The 21,892-nt window shown below is 42.3% G+C and overlaps 1 protein-coding gene across 5 annotated transcripts in view; it reads right to left on the bottom strand.

The window, feature by feature from the left end:
• Positions 1–82: 82 nt before the first annotated feature.
• The window catches only part of rtkna (rhotekin a), a 53,710-nt gene continuing 31,900 nt past the window's right edge, over positions 83–21,892 (bottom strand). For 3 of the 5 annotated variants that reach the window (XM_026187309.2, XM_026187311.2, XM_026187312.2), the window contains exons 2-11: positions 11,107–11,368; positions 9,483–9,536; positions 7,044–7,161; positions 6,147–6,371; positions 5,883–5,977; positions 5,213–5,319; positions 4,886–5,020; positions 3,780–3,945; positions 3,541–3,645; positions 83–2,547 (exon numbers count right to left, since the gene is read on the bottom strand). In XM_026187309.2, coding sequence (XP_026043094.1) covers positions 1,835–2,547; positions 3,541–3,645; positions 3,780–3,945; positions 4,886–5,020; positions 5,213–5,319; positions 5,883–5,977; positions 6,147–6,371; positions 7,044–7,161; positions 9,483–9,536; positions 11,107–11,368 — 1,980 coding nt within the window. In that variant the 3' untranslated portion in view covers positions 83–1,834. Of the gene's footprint in view, positions 2,548–2,853; positions 2,951–3,540; positions 3,646–3,779; positions 3,946–4,885; positions 5,021–5,212; positions 5,320–5,882; positions 5,978–6,146; positions 6,372–7,043; positions 7,162–9,482; positions 9,537–11,106; positions 11,369–21,892 lie in introns of all 5 variants that reach the window. The other 2 variants (XM_026187313.2, XM_026187310.2) reach the window with 2 other exon arrangements.

The raw sequence follows: 21,892 nt of genomic DNA, 5'->3' as shown, positions 1-21,892 counted from the left end.
TTTAAGTTCAGTGCATTACTAAAGAATTTCACCATAAAAATATACACAGAACATGTTAATTTGGATACATAAGAAAAGACAATTTTTAATTCATAAAACATTTATTTAATGTTATATTATTTAAACACGAGATTTCCACATCTCTCGTTTTCAGTTCACCTCCGAGGATGGCATACATGCAGAACACGAAGCCTGCCAACACGGGAAACTCCGCCAAGGTTATAACATTCAATGTTATCTGTGACAGTTAAAAGATCTGCACGTTATCTAATATTATGATCATCAAATATCAACACAGCTGCATTTATAACAAATTCAGTAATGTAACAAAAAAAAAAACAAATACAGGAGGTTTATTTGTTAACTTATAAAAATTAATTTACAGTAACAAATGCTGTCGTTCAGCGTACGACAGATCTTAGTAAAAATGATTCGAGTTCTGAGTCCCCAAGAGGGCAACGGCTTCCAGAGTCCACAATAAACACGGAAACGGGGAAAAAAAGAGGCAAAGATTTACTGCACTGACAACACCAACCCTCCTATAAGGTTTTCTGTAAGAAGAAGAAACTGCACTGACTGTCTAACTAGCAAAAATGTAACAAGAAGTTGGCGGCAGTGTTAAGAAATCATTAAAAAGGTGACTGACTAGAGTTCATGTAAGCACACTTTTTTTTTTTTAGAATGTTTTTTTTAGAATTTCGCCAAGATTAAATCAGTTTTCTTTCTTTGTTGCGTGATAATAAATCGCTGGACGGCAGGATTGGAAACTGAAAACAAACAATGCTGCAGATTAGTATGGCTTGGGTTTTCAATAATAATTGAGCTTTGGTTAAAATCAGTTTGCTTAGGAGTTGCACTGTGTGATCTATTACTGTGTGATGTAATACTATCTATTACAAATCTATTACTTAGTCTGATGGCAGCCTGTCAATAGTGTGCAGATAAGAGGAGAGCACAGATTTTTTACCCTGAAGAGATCACAGTCGTAACTAGTACAGTAAGTATGAGCACTTGCAGAATCATTTGAAATGATCTGACGAAGAAATATTTTAACTGCAAGTCAAAACATGCATGAAAACAAAAATGGTGCATAGTCGTTCTGGGAGACCCCACAAATAGCATGAATAATAAGTAGACTGAAACAAGTATCACAGTACAGGCGACAAATAACCCTTACCTCTACACATAGCAGTCTCTAATATTGGAAAAATCTTGACTGGTGTGTTCATATTACCTCATGCTAACTGGCTTCTATACTGCAAACACTGCAAACTTTTTGAACATAACAGGAAACATCCAGTCAAAATACGACTAGTGCATTAACAGACATGTTTGAGTGGCCAGGATCACTGGCCACTCAAAATGTGTGTTTTTTTTTTTACTTTGTTTTTATTTTTTCCAGTTTCAAAATCAGATTTTCAAAGACAGAAAGTAGACCTAGTGTGGCATGAATTTGAGCATGCCCTTATCTGTTAGCATCAACTTCTTCCAAGCAGCATTACCATCAATTCTCAAAGCAAGCAGAGTACCTCCCAAATACTTTTGGACTGTTTTGAAACACTGTGGCAACCAAGCAAATGTCAGAGACTCCTGCAGTGATTGTCACATGTCTTTTGTGTTAGAAGACATTCCAGTTCGCCCAAGAAGGGTCTTCCATGGCTCGTCCTCCACCAAGAGGCAGGCTGGAGGCATCCTTCTCAGGGCTGTGCATGTGGCATCGCAGATTGCCTGAGTTTGGTTCACGTGTGTTAAGCTAATTAAACCATGGTTTAATAAGCACTGTTGCCTTTAGGCAAGCAAAAAACCCCAAAAAAAACACTGTCAGAAATGAAGTTTACACCTGACTCTGGAGCCAGTTGCGAGGATCAAGTCTGGCCCTGAGGTTTCTTAGGCTGCGTCGAGCTGGGGAGGGCCTAGAGAAGGGGCCTCCCTCTGATGACTCTGGGCTGTGGCTGCCCTCACTGTTGCTGGAGCTGTTGCTTGAGGTGGAGCTGGAGCAGGATAGCGTGGTTTGTGTGCTGTGCTTTGACCGGGGGGAGCGACTGGAGATGGGGAGAGGAGCAAGCAGGGACGAGGGAGGCGGCTGGCAGGAACACTGGAAGGTCCCTCCACCTCCGTACCCTCTCCCTCGAAGGGTGCTGAGCTTAGCATCCAAAGAAAGAGTGCGTGGCCTCAGACGCGAGGGGGAAGATGACAAAAGAGAGTAGCTGGAAGTAGGTTCAGGCCAGCCGTGGTGGTGAGAGCAGGGACTGGTGCTACAGTGGCTGTCGCTATCTGAGGTCAGACTTGCGTCTGAAGACAGCAGGCCGAGCTGTGGGCAGCGGTGAGGACTCACAGGACTCCGAGGCAGTCGATGAGGGGTGCAGGGGCTGTGGCCAGACATGCGAGTACAGTGACGAGAGCGGCCAGTACATCTGGCATTGCTCTCCTCAAACGCAGACATCCAGGTGGGAGAGGTGCCTAGCTGGCTACGGAGCTCCAGCTCCTGCATTCTCCGAGCCAGGATGTCTGACACGTTGCTGCTGAGGTCATCAGATGACTCAATAACTGCAAGAGAAAAGCGGCAAATCTTATTAGTATGCCGCCATGGAGTAAACCTGAGACCAGTTTTACAGACTGATCAGTTTTTCCTGGGATTAAATCTAAATTGCAGGGTTTTTTCTTTAGAACAAGTGCTAAAGATAGCAATTACTGTAGGATATTTTTAACATTTTGAGTGTATTCATGACATCTTTCCAATTCATGCAGATTACAATACTGCATAATTCTATTCAGAATGCAGACTCCAGCTTCTTGGGATTGCAACATTTACCACAAACCAATTCATGTTGAGTCCTAGTCCTGTTACTTCACCTGTCGTTGTAATAGGATGAGAGCAGAGCACGAATCTCAGCAGACACAGCGTTATCCTGCAGCAGAAGACCCTCACAGGAGGGTGTGGCAAGAGGAGCTGCCAGGGTTAGGAAAATCAACAGGGAAGTTGGTGAGAGAGTTGGGATAGAGCAGAGACGGGGATGAGGGAAAAGTTGGTAGTTTGGCAATTTTAATGGACATGACAAAAAAAGGAAAAGGATACACGCTCATTCAAACAGGAGTGATGGGAAAACAAAGAAAGATTTCATTCATGCATCAAGATAATTCAACCATTACAATGAACGGTGAAAGTTTATGAAAAGCGTGATGAAATTAATTTTACGTTATTTCACACGGAAATAAGGGAAATGGGGAACAGGAAATGGCGAGGAAGGATAGATATGACATACAAAGGAACGTGAAAAGGAAAAAGAGGAATAGAGAAACAGAAGACAAGTTAGTCAGCACGTCAGAGATAAGAACCCTTCTATTTAGAGCACAGAGAAGTGAAGCAGAGAGTGAGTTTGAGAAATCGGATAGGAAAACGTAATTGACAGCATCTTTGATGCACGTGCACTCAAGAAACAGAAATTCAACACAGCCACATGCAATGCAGGCACAGTGCTTTATTTTTCACATTAGGTTATAAGTGACCAAAAAACACCTTGACACAAGGAGAATTCTTACCCATTTCATGATACAAAGAGCCTTGTTTCGGTGTGATAGGAGCTGGTTTTCGCGGCGATGGAAGTTCAATTTTCATTAAGTCATCACAGCATTGTTTCCACTGGCCTGTACATTGGAGGCAAACGTCACCATCAACAAATCAAGCAGCAGATGGAGAATATACGGCACTATATGCTGTCCTTTAAAACATATGTTAAACGACCACATGTTGCGGGTTTAAATGACACATAAGGACCTACTCATATCGTAGAAATGTTGCCAAAAGGCTTCCATCCAGCGGTGTGTCTCCTCGCGGCTGTCTGTGGTCACAGTGTGCGTAACCTCCTCCCCTCCGTAATGGTTGCTGATGCAGATATTCTGAACTTTACTGAGAGGGTCTTTCTCTGATGCACGTATTCTGGTCTCCTGAAACACAGGAGTGGCAAAGAATACAATCATCTACCGCAAAAATGTCTACAACAGGGAACGAATGGAAGTACAGTGTGGTTCAATGAATAAGTCTCCACTGAAAATAAGCCTTCATTAATAAAGTCACCAATTAGTGCTCTTCCAAACCATTTCCCTCCAGCAATTATCCAACAAAAGGATTCTGACTCCCAATTCCCATAACTTGCTGTACTCTAAATATGGCTAGGTATGACTATGACCACTAGATGGCAGTGTTGTCCTGTTCACGCCTTTGCCATGCTGCGCTCCCTCTTTCTGTCTCCTCTAATGTGAGCCGCACAAAAGATTATACAGACCTGATCTGATTGACTTGGCTTTAGGTTATCAGCATGCTCAAGGTCAGAGGACACAAAAGACCGAGTGCGTCACTACAGAAAGATTGTGAAGCAGTCTAGGAATCGACTCTTAAAGACACAGGAAATGAGATGATTCAGAGTGTGACTGGCCAGCTGACTGATCTTTATTTGATGCAGGGAAAAATGATGGCAAGAGAGAATTATGACTTCCAATTGGATAGAGGGGTCTTCCTGTGTATACAAAGCTTTGAGCAGTAGAAATGTGCCTTTACAGGCCTGATGAACGTTTCTATAGTCACACCTCAAAAGGTAACAACCGCAGTTTGGTACTCATGAACTCAATGGAGCTCGATTCTGACAGCTCTAGGTGGCTTTTTAAAATAAACCTTGAGAACCGCTGCAAAGAAAAGAGCTAAATTTTCTCTTTAGGCTCAGAGTCTACCAGTGAGCTTGTTATTTAAACGTGTGGTAATCCACAAGCTTGTTTTCTTACCATCTATTCTGATGCCTAAGGTGTTACCAAAAATATGCAGCTACTGCTTCTCTAAGGCTGGATCGAGCTCAAAGAGATAATATACTGCCTTTCAGATTTCTTTGCTGACCTTGTTGATGCCAATAGTGAAAGCTGGCTCAACGTTAGCCTCCACATCTTCTTGCCGGTAGTAGCAGAAAAGGTTTGTTCCTTTGAGAACGGCGTGAACTTTTGTCCAACTCTGAGGGTCACCTCCACACTGCTGCTAGGTAAAGAAAAAATGGAAAAAAGGAGCAAAAAATACGCACACAAAGAGAGACGACAACATGAGATTGAGAGAACAGGAATGTGGTAGGGGAGAAAAAGAATAAAAAGTGTGGATATATGCCAAAAAATCTAGCACAACCCCTGGAGGAATAGTTTGCAGCAACGCACATTTGCAGGCTTGCCAGCTTACCTTAACTTTCAAGCACCCGCTCATCATCTGTTGGGTCATACAGTGAGGCTGAGCTGCGAGGCGGCAACACATACTACCATAGAGTGGCAGCCAGTACGAACACTCTTCTGCAGGGAGGGAATAGATGGATGGGGAAAAAATAAACACTTATAAATAAATAAAAATATTCCCATGCCATTAAAATTCCACACAGAAACATGCATCCACACACACAAACCGACACACACTGCATCCTCACGTCACACCGTCCCCCCTTTAGCACACACTGGGGTATAAAAGGATGGCAGCTGCAGGGAGTGTCATGCAGTTTGGCAGTGAAACTTTACAGCAGGCTGCAGGGCCAATGAATAAAACACTAGAGGCCTGTCTGTGTTAGGGTCTGGACCCTTGTTATCCAGCATCATTACAGCTTTACACAGCAGTCACCTCACTAGCGCAGCCTTTATTACTGTGACCTTGACAATGGCTGCCTGTCAGAGAAAGTGGGAGGACAGAGGAGGAAAAGAGGAGGAGGCATAGCTGCGCCATATGCTGGTGTAAAAGAAATGATCAGAATGCCGGGCGAAGAAGTGAGGCGGTGACGAGAAAGACGAAAAATAGACAGATGGCCGATTTGGCAGAGGAAGCAGAAAGATGGCGAGGACACAGATTGATGGTGGCTGCCACTCACCGTTGCCTGAAATGATGAGGTCATGCGTGCGAAAGCTGTCCTGGACGTGTGACAGTGACAGTGTGGTGTGGGCTAAGAGGTGGTACTTCGGGCCCCTGTCAACACACAAGAGTGAAGAGAAGAATTTAATTTGGTGTTTGAGTATGCATGTTTGCAGTGAGCGATGGTCTCAATAAATATCTGCTCTCTGAAATTACAAGTTATTTCCAATCCATTTTCTGTTTTTGTATAAAAACTATAGATATTATATGAAGCTAAACTTACGGTACAGAGGGAACTGGCAGCAGGAGAGGGGCTCCCCCTCCGTTGCTTACGGGACTACACGGTCCAGGCTCCATGGCTGCCCGGAGTTTCTTCCCAGCTGATCGACCCAGTGAAGAGCTCAGCTTGCTGGCCAGTTTCCTTGGTGTGCTGCCTGCAGAATAGTCATCCTCTGAGCAGCAGCTATACAACTCAACCCGTAGCTCGAAACCTGGGCTGGCTTCACTACTGCAAGAGAAAATGCTCATCATCACCATCTCTTTAAGGGTCATTTTAAAAGAGTAACTAAGTGCATCCACTCGAGTACAGTGCTTACTTTCACATACCTATGTGCTTCATGTGTGCTCTTTTATACCTCTCTTGTATAATATTTTGGGCAAAAATGTTGTACAGTATTCATGAGCCTGGTTCTGCTGGAGGTTTCTTCATGTTAAAAGGCAGTTTTTCCTTCCCACCGTTGCCAAGTTCTTGCTCGTAGGGGGAGATCTGATTATTGGGGTTTTCTCTGTATTATTGTAGGGTCTTTAGGTCTCTAGGGTATTGTAGGATAATCCTACAATATGAAGCAACTGTTATTGTGATTTGACACTACATAAATAAAACTGAACTGGCAAAACGATTGTAGTTTGTACTGTATTGCACTTTCAGTTACTTGCCAACTAAATTTATTTGAATTCTAAATACCGAACATAAAATTGGCTTAACAATCAGGTGTTATAGATCGCCCTCTCATTGGTACTTACAGTGTATCAAACAGTGCATTTACTAATTGTTCAACTTTGGATGTACAACATTACAAAACCATATTGATACAATATTAAACTACTGGTTTTACTACAGTCTTCTGTGATGGTCACAGATTATATGGCTGTTCGGTTATAGGACTGACAGGTGACTTACAATACGATAGTGTTGTCAAAGCAAATATCGGTGAGTGTCCGGTCTACTATCACCATGTCTGTATCAAAGATTTCTTCTCCCAGCTGCAACAGGCAGAACACCGCACATCGATGAAGCTCTACGAATGAAAATGTAGAAAGTCAGAAGAGAAGAAGAGGAAACACTTCTACATAACAGTGCATTTTTGAAACACTTCAGCAGCTTTCATTTACTTGCATCACTTTAAAAATCAGAGCCAAAATGGCAATGCAGCAAACATTAAACTGTTGGTTTCAGTTTAATGGTCAGCTGTGCTAAGAATTCATGGGAAATAGTGAACAGTATTTTGAAACTACCGTAAACTACAGGAATCTTTGTGTTTGTGAAGATTATATTTTAGGGAAGGTTTCACTGTGATTATAGATAAACCCTGAAATCTTTGTGTCTAAGAAAACCATCATTTCCATAACACCAGTGAGAAATTATGAAAGAAACTACAACAGATGGAGCAGACAGAGTCGGGGCAGACAGGCCTAATCTCTTCTTCTCGAGCAGTTTGATTAGAAAGTTCCAGGAATCTACCCATAAAAATCAAAATTTGACCAATCTCCACTTAAAGGTCACCTTCTTGTACACTGATATACTGATTTCAGTGTTGCCGCTATTTTGAGACGGAACAGTTTGTTGTTTTGAATGATCGCCTAAGGTCAGCGAGACTAAACAGTAGTTTTCTGTAAGAAAAGAAGTGCCGAATTATTTCAAGAGTAGCACATGAGTGGGGTTTTTTTGTCAAATTCCTAAGGGCTGTGTCCATTGAGGCGTCTGAGCGATGTCCACGTTTCAAAAATAAAAGTGGATGGGTTGCCGCTCTTACACACTAGAGGAGATCCAGTGAGCACCGAAGAGGCACCAGTGCCTCTGGGAACAAAACGAGCTTACACGAAACAATTTAAAAATAGCAGCAGCACTGAAATTGGTCTAGAGGTGAGCAAGGACTTGACATTAAAGAAAAGATTGGAAAATTTGAATTTCCCAAGATTCCCAGAACCCTATGATCGCACCTTCACCCCACAACCTCATATTGGGGATAATCTTGTATTTCTTCCTCATAAAACACTTTATAACTGGCACTGGTAAGTTCTACTCGCGCTTCCATGTAAACGGCACATTGACACCTAATGTCCCACACTTCATTGCGCAATTACTATTCCAAGTATGAAATCAACACTCCTCACTAAAATCTGACTGGACAAATGAGAAAGGAACACACTTTGCCTCAGTTTATGTCTCTGTGTGCTTAATGACCTTGACTTACAGCCTCATTAAGCTTTGTTAAGAGACTACTACCTGTCTCAAGAGTTCATTTCCATGCACAGGTCACGCAGATTAATTCATTCGAGTTGCCAAGGGAGAGGCTGAGCACTGAGACTATTATAATGACGGTATGGAGGTTAACATACATTAAATTTATCTAGAGCAGGTGGGATAGAAAATGGCCAATATAAAAAAAATTCCATTGTTAGATTCTCAGCGCTCTATTGAATTTTATCACAAAGACAATTTAATACGAGCAGGTTCACAGGAATATTCCATAAGACAGAAAACTAGAGTGGATCCTTAAACGCACCACAGATTTTATTTGTTTTTGGCTTACAGCTCTCCCATCACTACTAAGAATGAAGCGCTTCATTGCCTTCGTGATTCTTTGTAATAGCCAGCAGGCAAAGCAATCCAGACAGGACAGTGGGTCAAGTTGTGCTTCCAGGAGTAAAGTAGAGAGATAAAGCTAAAAAAACAAAAAAGCTCCAAATGACTGTGAAGATCATTTCTAACAGCTGCGACTAAAGTCGTTTTTGCACATGCATTGCACCCCTGAATGTTTCTAGGCAATATTAAATGAATCAGTTGAATTGGAAATTAAACAGCCTTCACTGTGTGAACTCCCCCAGTAAGTAGTCTAGTAATTAATGTCTGATTGAGCCCATGTGAGAACTGGGTAGATCACTGACTAGAGAAATCACAGTGAGTGAGTGTGTGGTCCATACCCAACCCACTGAGTAAAGCAGCAAATAGCATATTTCTAGTGCTGAGAATTCATCTGACACAGAGCCTCCTGTTGTGTGCTGGATGTGAGAAAGGGCAACTTTGTACAGATGGATTTTTGCCACACTGTCTGGAGTCTGGGGTGTAAAAATGGGTACAGAGCAGAGAAAATGTCACACCGCAATCCGTCCATGTAAGCGTTTTCACCCGGAAGCGAGAAATAAAAGGTCATTTTCATTCTAGAGTCTCAATGAATCTCACACCTCCCCGCCCCATTATTTCAAGGATTTCAGATACAACCGCGGAAGCAACCGAGGGCTACTTTCCACAGAAGCTGATTATTAATAAATACTGGAAGTATAAATCATTCATAAGTCATCAATGACTTTCTTCACACACACACACACGACTTCTCACCTCCTTTGTTCTTGAAGTACTCCGTGTCTTTCCACATGAGAGGGATCCGAAGATCTGTAAAGACAACAGGCTGAAGATTAGACAACAGAGGACCAATTGTGCCTTTCTTTATAGTCATGTGAAAAAGAAAGCTTTCACAGGACCCTCAATAGTCCCGTGAAAAATAAAGTATAGCCTTACTGCTGTCATAGGAATTAGGAGGATAAGTAGCAGTCAGGTGCTACTAATCAAATGCACTTGATTAGTTAACCATCAGCAAGTGTAGATGCCTCTATGAAAACAGAAGTTTAGACAGTTTGCAGGTCTGGAGCCTTCAGGTGTGTGCTAACACACAACCACTGTCTTCCCAGGACTGCACGTCCCAGCAAATTCACCCCAAGGTCAGAGTATGCAATGATGACAGAAACTGGAAAATACCTAAGAGCTGCATCTCAGACTCTACAGGCCACAGTTAACATCTTAAATGTCAAAGTTCATAACCTTAAAATTTGAGAAAGACTGAACAGGTATAGCTCATTTGGAAGTGTTGTCAGGAGAAAAACACATAGCTGTATAACACAGAATAGGATTGCTAAAAGTGATTCCACAAGCTACTGAATCATGGGAGTTTCTTTGCCACATGACTGTAAATATCCTGCAATAACAACGGATGCTCATATTAACCAAGTCGCAAACAAGGCACCAATCACTAGTGCAAACTTCAGGTTGCACTAAGCGCTCAGCTTCAGACAAGTTTTTGGGTCTAAATGAATTAAAAGAAAGAGGATGTCGCTAATGCGGTCATCTCACAGCTCCAAACGTGCACAGAAAGTTCGCCTGCTGTTCAAATCTTCAATTTATGAGGGACTGCCAGTTGGAATAATGTGGAATTTTATGGCAGGGAGCCTTAAAGCGACAGGAGCTAAAATAACTTGTTCCAGACAGAACTGAACTGATGAACCGAGGGGCTGCATGAAGACCCGGTTTACTGGGAATAATGCAATTTATTGTCACAGAGTTTAAGAGTAAAAATATGGAGGATTTTTATTCTTAAGAATCTCAATAAGCTTCTTTTGGCTGCTCCCTTATTCACAAAGCGTCACCATAGCAGGTAGCACCGCATGCTTAATTTGGCAGATTTTTACCCTTCCTGATGCAACTGCAAAGGCATTTGTGCCACATCCCGTGACCGAACCACGGATCATTCGCTTGCTGGGTGAATGTGTAAATCATTACAATAATGCTTTTCAAAATGTCTTTGTTTATTTACATTGCATTCTACAAGTAGACAAGATGACAGTAAAATTTGATCTGACTGTCTTGATCTCCAGAGTGAGCTTTCATCAATGTGGTGGACAGCAGCAAGTCAGAAAGTACAAAGTAATTTAAAAATGAAACATCCGCTATTAAAGGCTGATGAGAGCAGCTCAGCATTAAATTACAGTAATAAGAGGAAGCTTAAATTTGATCCATTTCCTCCTTTTACTGCTGGTCACAGTCTCTTGGCAACAACAGTGCCACATTTAAATGATTAAATAACTTTAAAAGCTTTCTCAAAATCTTCCAAAATGCTGGGAAAATTTCCGCCCTGAACCTTCTCCTATCACTTTTCTCTCAGAAATAAACGCTTTTGTCTATTTCTCACCTGAGATGGCGACTTTTCCTTTACATGGGAGCCTGTCGCCCATCGGCCCTGCATCTGATGATCTGCGTGTGACTTTCTGCATGACCTGAGCCTCCTTCATCCTCTGCAGTTCTGACATGTAGGCCATGATACGGGTGCTGCATGTCTGTAGACTCTTTGCCGCTTCCAAAGCCTGGTCTTTTTGGGAGCAGGCAGCCAGCAGCTTGCAGGCTCCATCACGCATTCGGATCTCATGATCAATCTTCTTCTGAATGTCGCTGTCCTGCAAAGACGAGAGCGGGACAACAGGCATTTATGAGTAATGAAGACCCATTTGAAAGTGAGGTACACAATAGATTCACTTCTCACTGATAAGACATTTTAAAAAATGATGTTTTGGGAGAAATAAAGGCACAAAAAGGGTTAGAAATGACAACTTCAAGCAAAGTTTGCATTAGTTTGTGTATGTGTGTGCATGGCCTTTAGCCCTCTTAACAATGAGCCCACACCCCTGCTGAGCAGACACGTCCATGTTGAATCATTTAGTGCAAAGTCACTTGGCATACACTCACACAGACGGAGCGGTAACTCTCAAGTTGGGAGATAAAGAATGAAGCCGTCAAATGCTGAAAGTCTGTGTCCCGAAGATACCCCCAGATACTCAAATGTGCACATGCGTACTTTGCAATTTTAAACTGATTTCAAACAGATTTCCTAAAGAAAAAACAGCACTGCGCTATCAAACTAAATCTAGCCAATGTGCTTTAAGAAACCTGTCACATGGGTGTAGTAAAAAAACGAAAACAAAATAAACCCCCAAACTTTAACTTTGCTCAGAAATGAAAACACAATGTAGATATACAGTACTCACAAGTATTCACAAACACAAAAATAAACGCAGGATTCAAACGAAGCTCAAGGAAAAGAAAAGTTTGACTAAGCTTAAGGGTTCATGCTAATCCACCCGGCCTGCAAAAGCATTTGTGTAAATTCCAGTTAAGAAGTATAGAACAGTAAGGTTATCTTTAAACTGAAAACAATCTGTTATTATCATTATTATTATTATTATTATTTTTATTGTTGAGCAGATGGTGTTCAACCTCTCCCTGACTGCTGAAGCACGTGTGTGAGAGCGTGTCTGCTCGCCATCTCCGGCGATACATTAACAAGAATCCGCTGTCCTCAAATATAACCTCTAATGCTCCGAGCGCTCTCTGCCTGATAAATGCCTCGTCCTTTCTCCGCTACTCCAATATTACTCATTTATCTTCTCTCTCTGTCTGATTCCTATGAATTTTTTATTCTTTTCATTTAAGCTTTTATAATTCACCTCCTCTTAGACCCCATCCGTTCCACTCCACCGTCCTCAATCGGCTTTTCTTTCTTGTCCTCCACATGCTCTTTCTCCTTTCTACCTGGCTCTCTCTCTCTCTTTCTCTCTTTAAGAATAAGTCACTTTTGTTCAGCAGAGAGCCAGCAGGAGGGGAATGAATTTGATTTCAATGGGAAAGTTTACATTTGGACGCAGATTCTCGCTGGACTGCACTACAACCTGAGGTTTTGTGTGATTAACCGCTGCACTGAAAGAAATGCTTCTTAGGATATGACCACATTGTTTCTGCATGGTGGTGAAAGCTATACTAGAAATTATAAATCATACATGAATTAAATAACTCCTTGCCTAGAAGAAACCACCAAAAACACTGTCTGTCATAAGCGCTCCAGCAGTACTTTCTCCTTACTTGCTACAGTAACAGGATATCACATTAAAAAGGGATGAATGTGAGATTTCTCCACAGAAACACTCTAACAGAAGAACTATCAGGCACAGCAGTGAGATAATGATCACTCTAGAGTCATGCACAATCTACACTGCAGCTGTTAAACACAACGTGGCTAAACAAATAGCCTCCATCATTAAATGAACGCTTTTACTGCCCCAAAAACAATTACAGCACTCTTGAAAAATCAAGGTGATCAAATTATAACAACAGTATAAACATAACAGTTATCAACTGGATGACTATGAGGTACAAGAGGAAATTTTAATTTTCAAGGTCAAGCACTGTTTCATGAGCATTTACTTTGCAGCGGTTTAGGCAATAACGGCTGCGTGTTGAGTTATTTAGAGGGGACAGCAAATTTACACTGTTATACAAGCTGTACACTGACTACTTTACATATCTTCAGTGTTGTCCCATGAAGAGATATAACAAAATATTAACATTGAAAATTGATTGAAAATAAACAAATAGCTGAAGGAACTATTGCCCAGGACCACTTTAAAAAGGGAGTGGCTCAAGACATTTGCACAATACTATACTTGGCATTAAAATGCATGTGAAAAACAAAAGAATTTGCAGTAAAATGTGACATTTTATGCCAAACTTTCCATGATACCAAGTGTTCTTGATGCTTGAGATGCCTAATGTAGACATTTCACTTATTTATCATAGGTTACAGGTTATATGTGAATGCAGGCAATGAGTAAGTTAGTGATAAAATTACTGCATCTTTTTTATGTTATATGGGTAAAGCAAAAAAAAGGAAAAAAGAAATTTGGAGTGACTCTTAAAGAGTGAAAGGCCAGTGTCCTTGTTAGCAGTAATGCCACAAACCACACATGCAGCACTAGACGTAAGCTTGCCTGGACAGCTCTCAAGAATGCATACACTCCCATAAAGACACACACTCACACATAGAATAGAATAGAATGCCTTTATTGTCACTATACAGTTGTACAATGAGATACAGAGCATCTCCTACTCAGTGTAAACATGCTTTTGGGGGGGGGGTTCAGTTCTGTACATGCATAGGGAGCAAAGAAATTGTCCATGTCGGTGCAGTAGGTCTTAGAGTGACCTGCTGGGAGGAAGTCCTGTATTTATAGCTGCTAATTTAACAGGCTTTTCCTTCTGGGGATCTCAGAATAGAATTCAAGCAGCCTAGATCCACGTCTAATCCAGAAGTCTGGCTCTACGTCAGGCCAGTAGGGTACAAAAAAACAGACTGAGTTCAACACTTAACAACACAGGCATACACACATGCCATAACGAATCGACATTTTCTTTTCATGATCTTTCATAAATACTCAGAGGCGTGGACAAACACAACCTCGTAAGCTCACATGCGCTGTGTGTTCAGAGCGGCAGGTGTTAGACCAGTGGGCATTTCTGACTGCCTGTGATGATGGCAGGACGGACAGAAGAAAGAACGAAGATGAAGGAAGGGTGGTTAGGCGACAGGGATGCAGGGCATGCTGAGCATCAAGCAAAGACACAGACGGGAAGCGGAGCCGTCAGAGGAAACAGGGAGAATCTTGAGGAAAACAGCAGAAAAGAGGAACAGAGACAAAAGGAGGAGATATGTGTTGACAGGGTGAAAGGTGTGGGTGGAGGACGAGAGGAGAGGAAACTTTGAAGGGGAACTGCAAGAATTGAGAAAAGTAACAAAAAATGTGATTATATTTTTAAAAGGTTAGGTACAAAGGATCCCGGTGAGGAAGATGATGAAAAACTGAAGGGTTGATGGAAAACAAAAGTGGCAGCTAAAGAGACAAAGATTTGGCAAGAGGAAAAAGGTGCTTGTTTATATAACAACTCTGCTGTAGATGTAATTAAGCAGAAAGCTCTGTGAATGAGCAGGGGTGAAGAGGGAAAAAAGAACAAACATGAATGAAGACATGAGAGTCTTTTCAAAGCTTAATGGTTAAAGGAAGAAAATCGCATAATTAAGAGGTTGGCCATTTAGATGTTGTAAAGGTATGTGTAGCAACAATGTTAGAAGCTCTGTGAGGTTTAGTGGTGCTCGGGGCTAAATGCTACCAGCATGCCAACCCTAAGAAAGCATAAAGTTTGCTGTGTAATGCATCTCAGTTTAAGACGCTCATATTTGCTGATGTGCGGAGAGGAAAAGACAAAGAGCCTGATGCAAAGCAAAGCTGAAACAGATGGGAAATCATTTAGTGTTGTAGCATTTAGTCAACCTGAGTACATAAATAGGAATTTTTACTTGTTATACACCAGACAAAACATCAAGGGAATCACCAGAGTGATTAAAAATTACCCCAAGGGAGACATAAATATGCGCACCAGAATTATGTATCCAGCCACACAAAGCTGCTGGCTCTAGTGGGTGACACATTTTTCTCAAAACCACAGAAATCAATCTGATTGCGGTATTAGAGGAAAACACTCCATGTTCAAAACAACAGGATTCATCATGAATATGCTAATCTGTCCTCCAGATGATAAGACATTTAATAAAGGTAAGAGTAAAGTGTGACCTGCTGCTAGCCCTTTGTAGATAGATTTGGTTATCAGTGATGTTTACAGGGTTCATCAAATCATCTGTGGAAAATTTCATGGCCGTCCTTCCTGTCTAAATATTTCATTTAAACCACAAATTGTTTTTCCTCACATTGTAACTCTGCTGGGTTGCAGATAATTGTTCGATAATGGAACTATTTAAAAGTGTCATTATGGCACACACAGTATATGCATAATGCTAATGTAACCTTTCAGAAGGTAATTTGATGCCTCACTGGCTACCAGATGGTCACTTTCTGTCACCTCTCTGTCCCCGTCTGGCTGTGTTGATCCTCACTTGCGTGTCTGTGGGTGTGATCACAGAGACACCAACATGCACACCTACACAAACAAGCAAAGACACACGCGCTGCTCCGGGATTTGACGCCCCTGCAGATGGTGTGTAATGGTTTGTTTACGATGTGCTGTTCTGCGTGAATAGCCTTTCCTGTTCAGATCGCTGACCCTTGACCTCTAACCTCTATCTCTACACAGGCCAGACGGTCGTAGTTAAAGCGTGGGATTAGACCTAGGGGTTAGGGTTATTACATAATAATTCAAACAGCCTGTGGGTGAAAGTCACGCAGGGCAGGATGAACAGTTAATACTAGGTCGGGAAGAATTTTCACAGGTAACAGCATGAATCCCTCTGCTTAATTATGCTAAAACGCTATGCACATATATTGAGCATATCTAACTGTCAGTGTGTTAGAGCGCTAATGCTAATATTCAGTGACCGCTCTGCCCACGTGCAGACTCACAGAGCTGCCAGCGTGGCTGTAATGTGGACCCTGTAGTCTTGTTAGATTACTGCATCCCTAGCATGTTCACAGTGAAGCGTGGGATGTCTGAAACATGTAGTATATACCACAGAAATCAACGAGGATACCAGCAGTAAATATTGTCCTCCTGCTCGCCTCACCCTGTAAGGGGATAAGAGTACACAAAGGCGATTGTGTAAACTGGGATGGAACGAGTATCCTTCACCAGTACAAAGAATGATTTCTCTTAAGACCACTGAACCATACCACCTTTTCTTTCTTTGCTGACTCTTAACTCTTTGTGAACGAACACCACAGCTGACTGGAAAAAGAAAAAAAGGTTAGCAGAAAAGGGAAAGAGGCAGATTTAAAAGAGGTGGTGATGATAACTGTGAACAATAGCATCAGCAGGACTGAAACACACACACAAACAGGGAAATGGTATTGTGCAGGCACTCACAAAAACACCCACAATCTGTCAATCTTTATGGCCACAGACTTTCATACTGACACAAATGTGCTCTGGATTTATTACACACACACACACACATCCACACAAAACCCAGGCTAGCAAATTCCTGACCACTCCCATACGTTGGGACTTTACTGACCAAACTGCTGGCTTTCAATTAGCCAGCCACAACTATGTGCCTCGCCTTCCTCTCCACCCTCTTCCGCTACTTTCCCTCTTGCTTACCCTCTTCCTCTCCCACACCCAGAGCATGGCTGTAAGCTATGCTAAGGATGGAGACAGCTGACAGGGTTAAAAAAAAGAAGAAGAAAAAAGTAAGAGATGAATGAAGAGAAGTAAAAAAAAAAAAATCAATAGCAAATCAGTTGAGAGAATGAAAACTCAGAAGGAAGATACAGACATAGGGAGAAAGGAGTTTAAAAAATTGAGGAAGCAGAATGGCTAGACTGTGGATAAATGCATAAAAGGAAGTGTGTTGGGATGTTAGGGAACCAGAAGGCAGTAATAGCAGACTCCACTGTTATATTTGTGTACAGACAAATACCAGTGCACATGAAAAATGCATCCCATGCACATATGTATGACTGTTTACATAACATGTAGACTGGAGTAAGATTAGGAGCAGACAGGAAAAAAACCCCTCCAAAAAACAATCCCAAAACCAAACCTAAACCACTGAAAAACAATGACTGCATTCATCAGACAGTCTTTCAGAGTCCAGCTGGTGCAGGGAAGCCAGAGCACAACAACACTGAAGGGAACTGGTTTGGCACTGGTCGTGAAAGATAGAGAAGCAGAAATGGGTGGAGTGTATGCTGCTTTTATGACAGTGAAGCTGGCTACAAAGCAGTCCAAGCCTGTTCCATTGGCAGGACGCACTTAACACTTACTCATTCCCTGGGCGCTCACTTGAGGCAAAATGCGCCAGTGTATGCAGGTCTAGGTGCCAACATGCTGATGTCATCACAGAGGTGATTTGTTATGGGGTTGCTCTTATAGCTTAATCACCACGAACTCCCTCTCTTCCCAAAAGCTTATGCATCCAATTATTTGCCAAACAGCAGAGACCGTTTCATCTCTGCTCGCACGCAAAACTACATGCGTATCTGCGTGAGCACTGCGTCTGTATGTGAGACCGTGTCCAAGTGACTTTGCAGCCAGCTGTTCTCACACAAAGGCAGTATGTTATACTGCAGCTGGGTCCCTGCGCAGACTGGGTGGAGCCAGAGAAGAAAGTGCTAAAGAAAGAAATGATATGCATACGCCTGTGTCCTAAATCACGTTTTAAGCTGCAGGCATATGCCTGCTTTGTATGCAAAGAACCAAATGCAGGCGCATCAGTGTGTATTTGTTCTATCGGTGCATTCTGTACTTGCAAGTGTACTTGTTTTTTTGGCAACCTGCCCTAAGGAGAACAACGTTGGAGTGAATTTTGGGCTATAAAACAAATTTGTTTGGAAGTTCAAGAGAGTGCAGGGAGCTCAGAGTCTGCCAAGCAGTGATCATTCAGCAATTTATAGAGACTCTAGAGGTCGACTGCTCTTACATGGCTGTGCACACTAAACCCGGGATTGCATTATTTAAAAGTCAGCATATAGGTGGTGATAACAGCTGGATATATATGTGCACCTGCATGTCGGACAGTGTATCTACAGCATGCGTGTGTGTGTGGTCTCCCAGCATGTAAGTAACAGGCCTGCACAGTATAGATTTGTGAAAAACCTCACACAGTTTCCAGACCAGACTCGTAAATAACCGCGGGCTGGAAAAACAGATATACATTCATCACGCGGGGTACTTTGTTATGAATATCGGCAACACAAGAACACTAATAACAGCAGCACCCCCTCCTGCTTCTCTTCTATTTCACTTCGTCAGGACCAGAGGGAACAAAGTGGGGCGCATTCAAAACACGAAATAATGCCATGTCCCGACACAAATGAGCAGATTGTAAATCCGTTTAGATTCATAAGCCCAAATCTAAAAGCAGTGCTACAAAAACATTACGAAAAAACTTCTGTTGTTAGGGTAATAATCATATTCTTGGGTAGTGCTTCAATAAAATGAAGAAAACACAATCTGCATGTTTAGAATTAGGAGAATTAGGGGACAGACCAAGAAGCCTTCTTTCCGATCAAACAGTCACAGAGGAACCCTAATGATAGTAATTGGCTGACTGAACTGTCTGGCAGCTGCAGGAAGCAGTTAACAAATTACAAAAAAGCACACACACTCAGCAAAAATTGTAACTGCATCAGGGACACCTTATCAACACAGCAAGTGTTGTGCACTGCATGTTGAAACAGCCACTGACTATTAAGTTGACACATTATTATTAACCGAGCTGGCTTTTCCTGTAAACCAAAGACCCGGGCAGAGAATGAGAAAAAAAGGGGTTGGAAAGAGGAATTGGTTTGACGCAGGTCTTTTTAAGCAAATGATCAAAGACCACTCTGGTGTCTTTCAACGAGAGGCCTCTGCCAGTACATATCGAAGTGGGGTGAAACAGGAAAAGGGATTTAATCCCTTTAACAGACCCACATGAGGCAAAAGAAGAAAAAAAAAGAACGACGTGACATTTTAATCCGCACCGTGCAGGAATTTTTCACGTGTTTTCAGAGCCTGTTCGTTTCCCATCACCTGAAGTTGAGGTTTGAAGAGAAGCGTTAGTCTGTGAACGGAAGTTGGCTGTGTTACTTAGCGCTCAAGCTAATATATGGCTGTGAAGGGCCTGAGCGAGGAAGGTGACACAACACTTTCCCTTGAAAAACATTCATCTGAATCTCCTAAGAACTTTGGCGTGTGCGTGCACATTTGTTATGCTGACTGATGGCTCTCAGAATGACACATTACCTCACACCCTGGATGGGTGTGAGAAAAGGAGGAGGACGCAAGGACAGGACCTAGATGTGATGTTCACATTTTCAGGTTGACAGGCTAAAATATTTGCCCTCTTTTTTCACGTGTGCTTTGTCTGGTCAACAGTATTACATGATTTACTTGAATCGGGTGTTTCGTTTTTTCAACCTTTCTACGACGCCCTTCAGTCTGTCATGAGATGGAAATATTGTATGGCTGTAATGTTTATGAGGTCACAGGATGGAGTATTCATCTGGGGGTGGGTGGGGGTCACTGGGACAAATGGCAAATGAGGAGCAGCTTAAAGGCACAAAGGGAGAGTTTAGAAGGCCGAGAGGTCACAGTAGCAGGTTACTGAAAGAGAGAGGCACCTCCTGCTGGGTCCCATACCATTAAGCTTCTTTTCATCCTCAGCGTGGGTGAGGGGTGACTAGTTATCTCACTATTAGAAACCAATCAAAACACTCGAAGTGAATTGTGAAGCTCTCATTAGCTGACTTTTGCAAATCCCTCGAGTTTCAACAGCCTTGCACATTTTTGGAGATACACACTCAGTAATCCAGAGCTTTCCTTCTCTGAATCAGGACGAGGAAATCTGGGCTAATTAGCTCAGCTGGCCTAACTAGCATTTAAGCCTGACAAACACTCCCCCCTGTTGTCTTGCGCTCTCTTTCCTGTACAGCAGACACGCACGGGGTGATTCAGTTGAGTTTTATGCATGCGGGGCCAAGACCATACTAATGTGGGTAAATCTGAAAAGTGAATGCTTCTAGCCCTCTACTTATTTAGACTATATGCCTGCATGTGTATATAACCTCATGCGCCTGGCCCATGTGAGATCCGGTGTAGGGGAGGTGATACTTTTTATTCGCCACGTAGGTTTTATAAACTAGAAAGATAAAGAAGAAGACGTGCTAACAAGGCAGAACAAATGTGTCCTCCCGTATTTGTGTATGTGTGTCCGTGAACCACTATCGACGAGCAAGAGCTCTGAAATGAGTTCATTATAATATTCATGAAGCTGCTGGATTACTGAGCTGACTTAGAGAAGAACTAGATATCACTACACTGACCCTGGCTCTTTGCCCTGAGGGTGAAATGACCAAAAAAAGGGGACAGATGAGGCTGGGAGCTGTGTGTGCATTTGTCAGTGTGCAGGGGCTGACTCTAGCTTTTAAGATGATAAAAAGAGGCACTATGATCTACCTGCCTTTACTATCTACTGTAATATATAAATAAATAGGTTACGAGGTATCCTTAATTAACAGCATTCTGAAAGAGCCACACTCCAAGATCCAAACGCTAAGGGAGGTATCACAGATAGTAAAAGCAGTATTTGTTTCAGTGGCTTGATTAATGAAAGTCATATCAATGTCATGTGTCATGGGAAACACATGTAAAGTGAGAGCCACTTACAGTCCACGAGCCTGCCTGTGCGCCACTTTACAGCACTTACAGTCTGCTCTGGTTTCTAATGGTCCACATTAACCCTTGGAGTCTCCCTGTGCATGTGTGCACACAAATGTGTGTCAGTTTAGTGACAGACAGTGAGAAAATGAGTCGGGAAGGCAAGAAGGCGGATAAGGGCAACTGAGATTGAAAAGCGAAAAGAACAAGAGCACGAGGAGCATAATTAATCGCGGCAAATGCGCGCGTGTCCACGTGCGCTTCTTATCTCTGCCGTACAGAACATCTTCAACAGACTAGTGGTGTGGCGAGGTGTTCGTATTTACATCCATACACACGAAAGTAGTGAAAAAACTCAGTCATTTACTCAACCATTTATCTTCAAAGAGAGAATCCACAAGGAGACAGACAATTCGACAATTTATTTAACTTGAACAGAACATTGTACGGCCTTTTTCTGCTGACATGTAAATCTACTGGAAGTAAACGCACGCTGAAACGCACACACACAAGTCGGGCTGGACTGTGTTTCCCAGGCTCCTACATTAGTGCTCACGTTGAATCCCATTTGTCCTCACATCCTGTCAGCAGGCATTTATCTGGAAAGGTTAGGTGCACTATTCTCAATGTGCACAGACAATTCAGAAACATTTTAGCTCACTTGAAACTGATAATAATGATGCTTTTCCAGTCTTATTGACATCACAGAGTGCATGCTGCTGCAAGGTACAGTCACACATTCTTATACACACATGATGACCCGGTGATCAGACCACTACTCAGAGGACAACCTGCTCTACATCATGAGCCACAGCTGCCAGAAAAAGAGGACGTGGCCACGCTCACTGCTTAAAGACCTTTGATAAAATACCAGACAGCCACTTGTGCTGGTATTCATCCAAGTTAAAGAAGAAGTAATGGAAGTTCCTTAGTAACCACTGCAATTGGTTTCAACTGTAAATTGCTCACAGATCTCCATCTGAGAAAGGTTTCCTGTCTTG

The sequence above is a fragment of the Astatotilapia calliptera genome, chromosome 12, assembly GCF_964374335.1.
Source record: "Astatotilapia calliptera chromosome 12, fAstCal68.1, whole genome shotgun sequence".
Lineage (NCBI taxonomy): Eukaryota > Metazoa > Chordata > Actinopteri > Cichliformes > Cichlidae > Astatotilapia > Astatotilapia calliptera.
The sequence above is the reverse complement of the archived record's forward strand: the minus strand, read 5'-3'. Positions and strand labels throughout refer to the sequence as shown.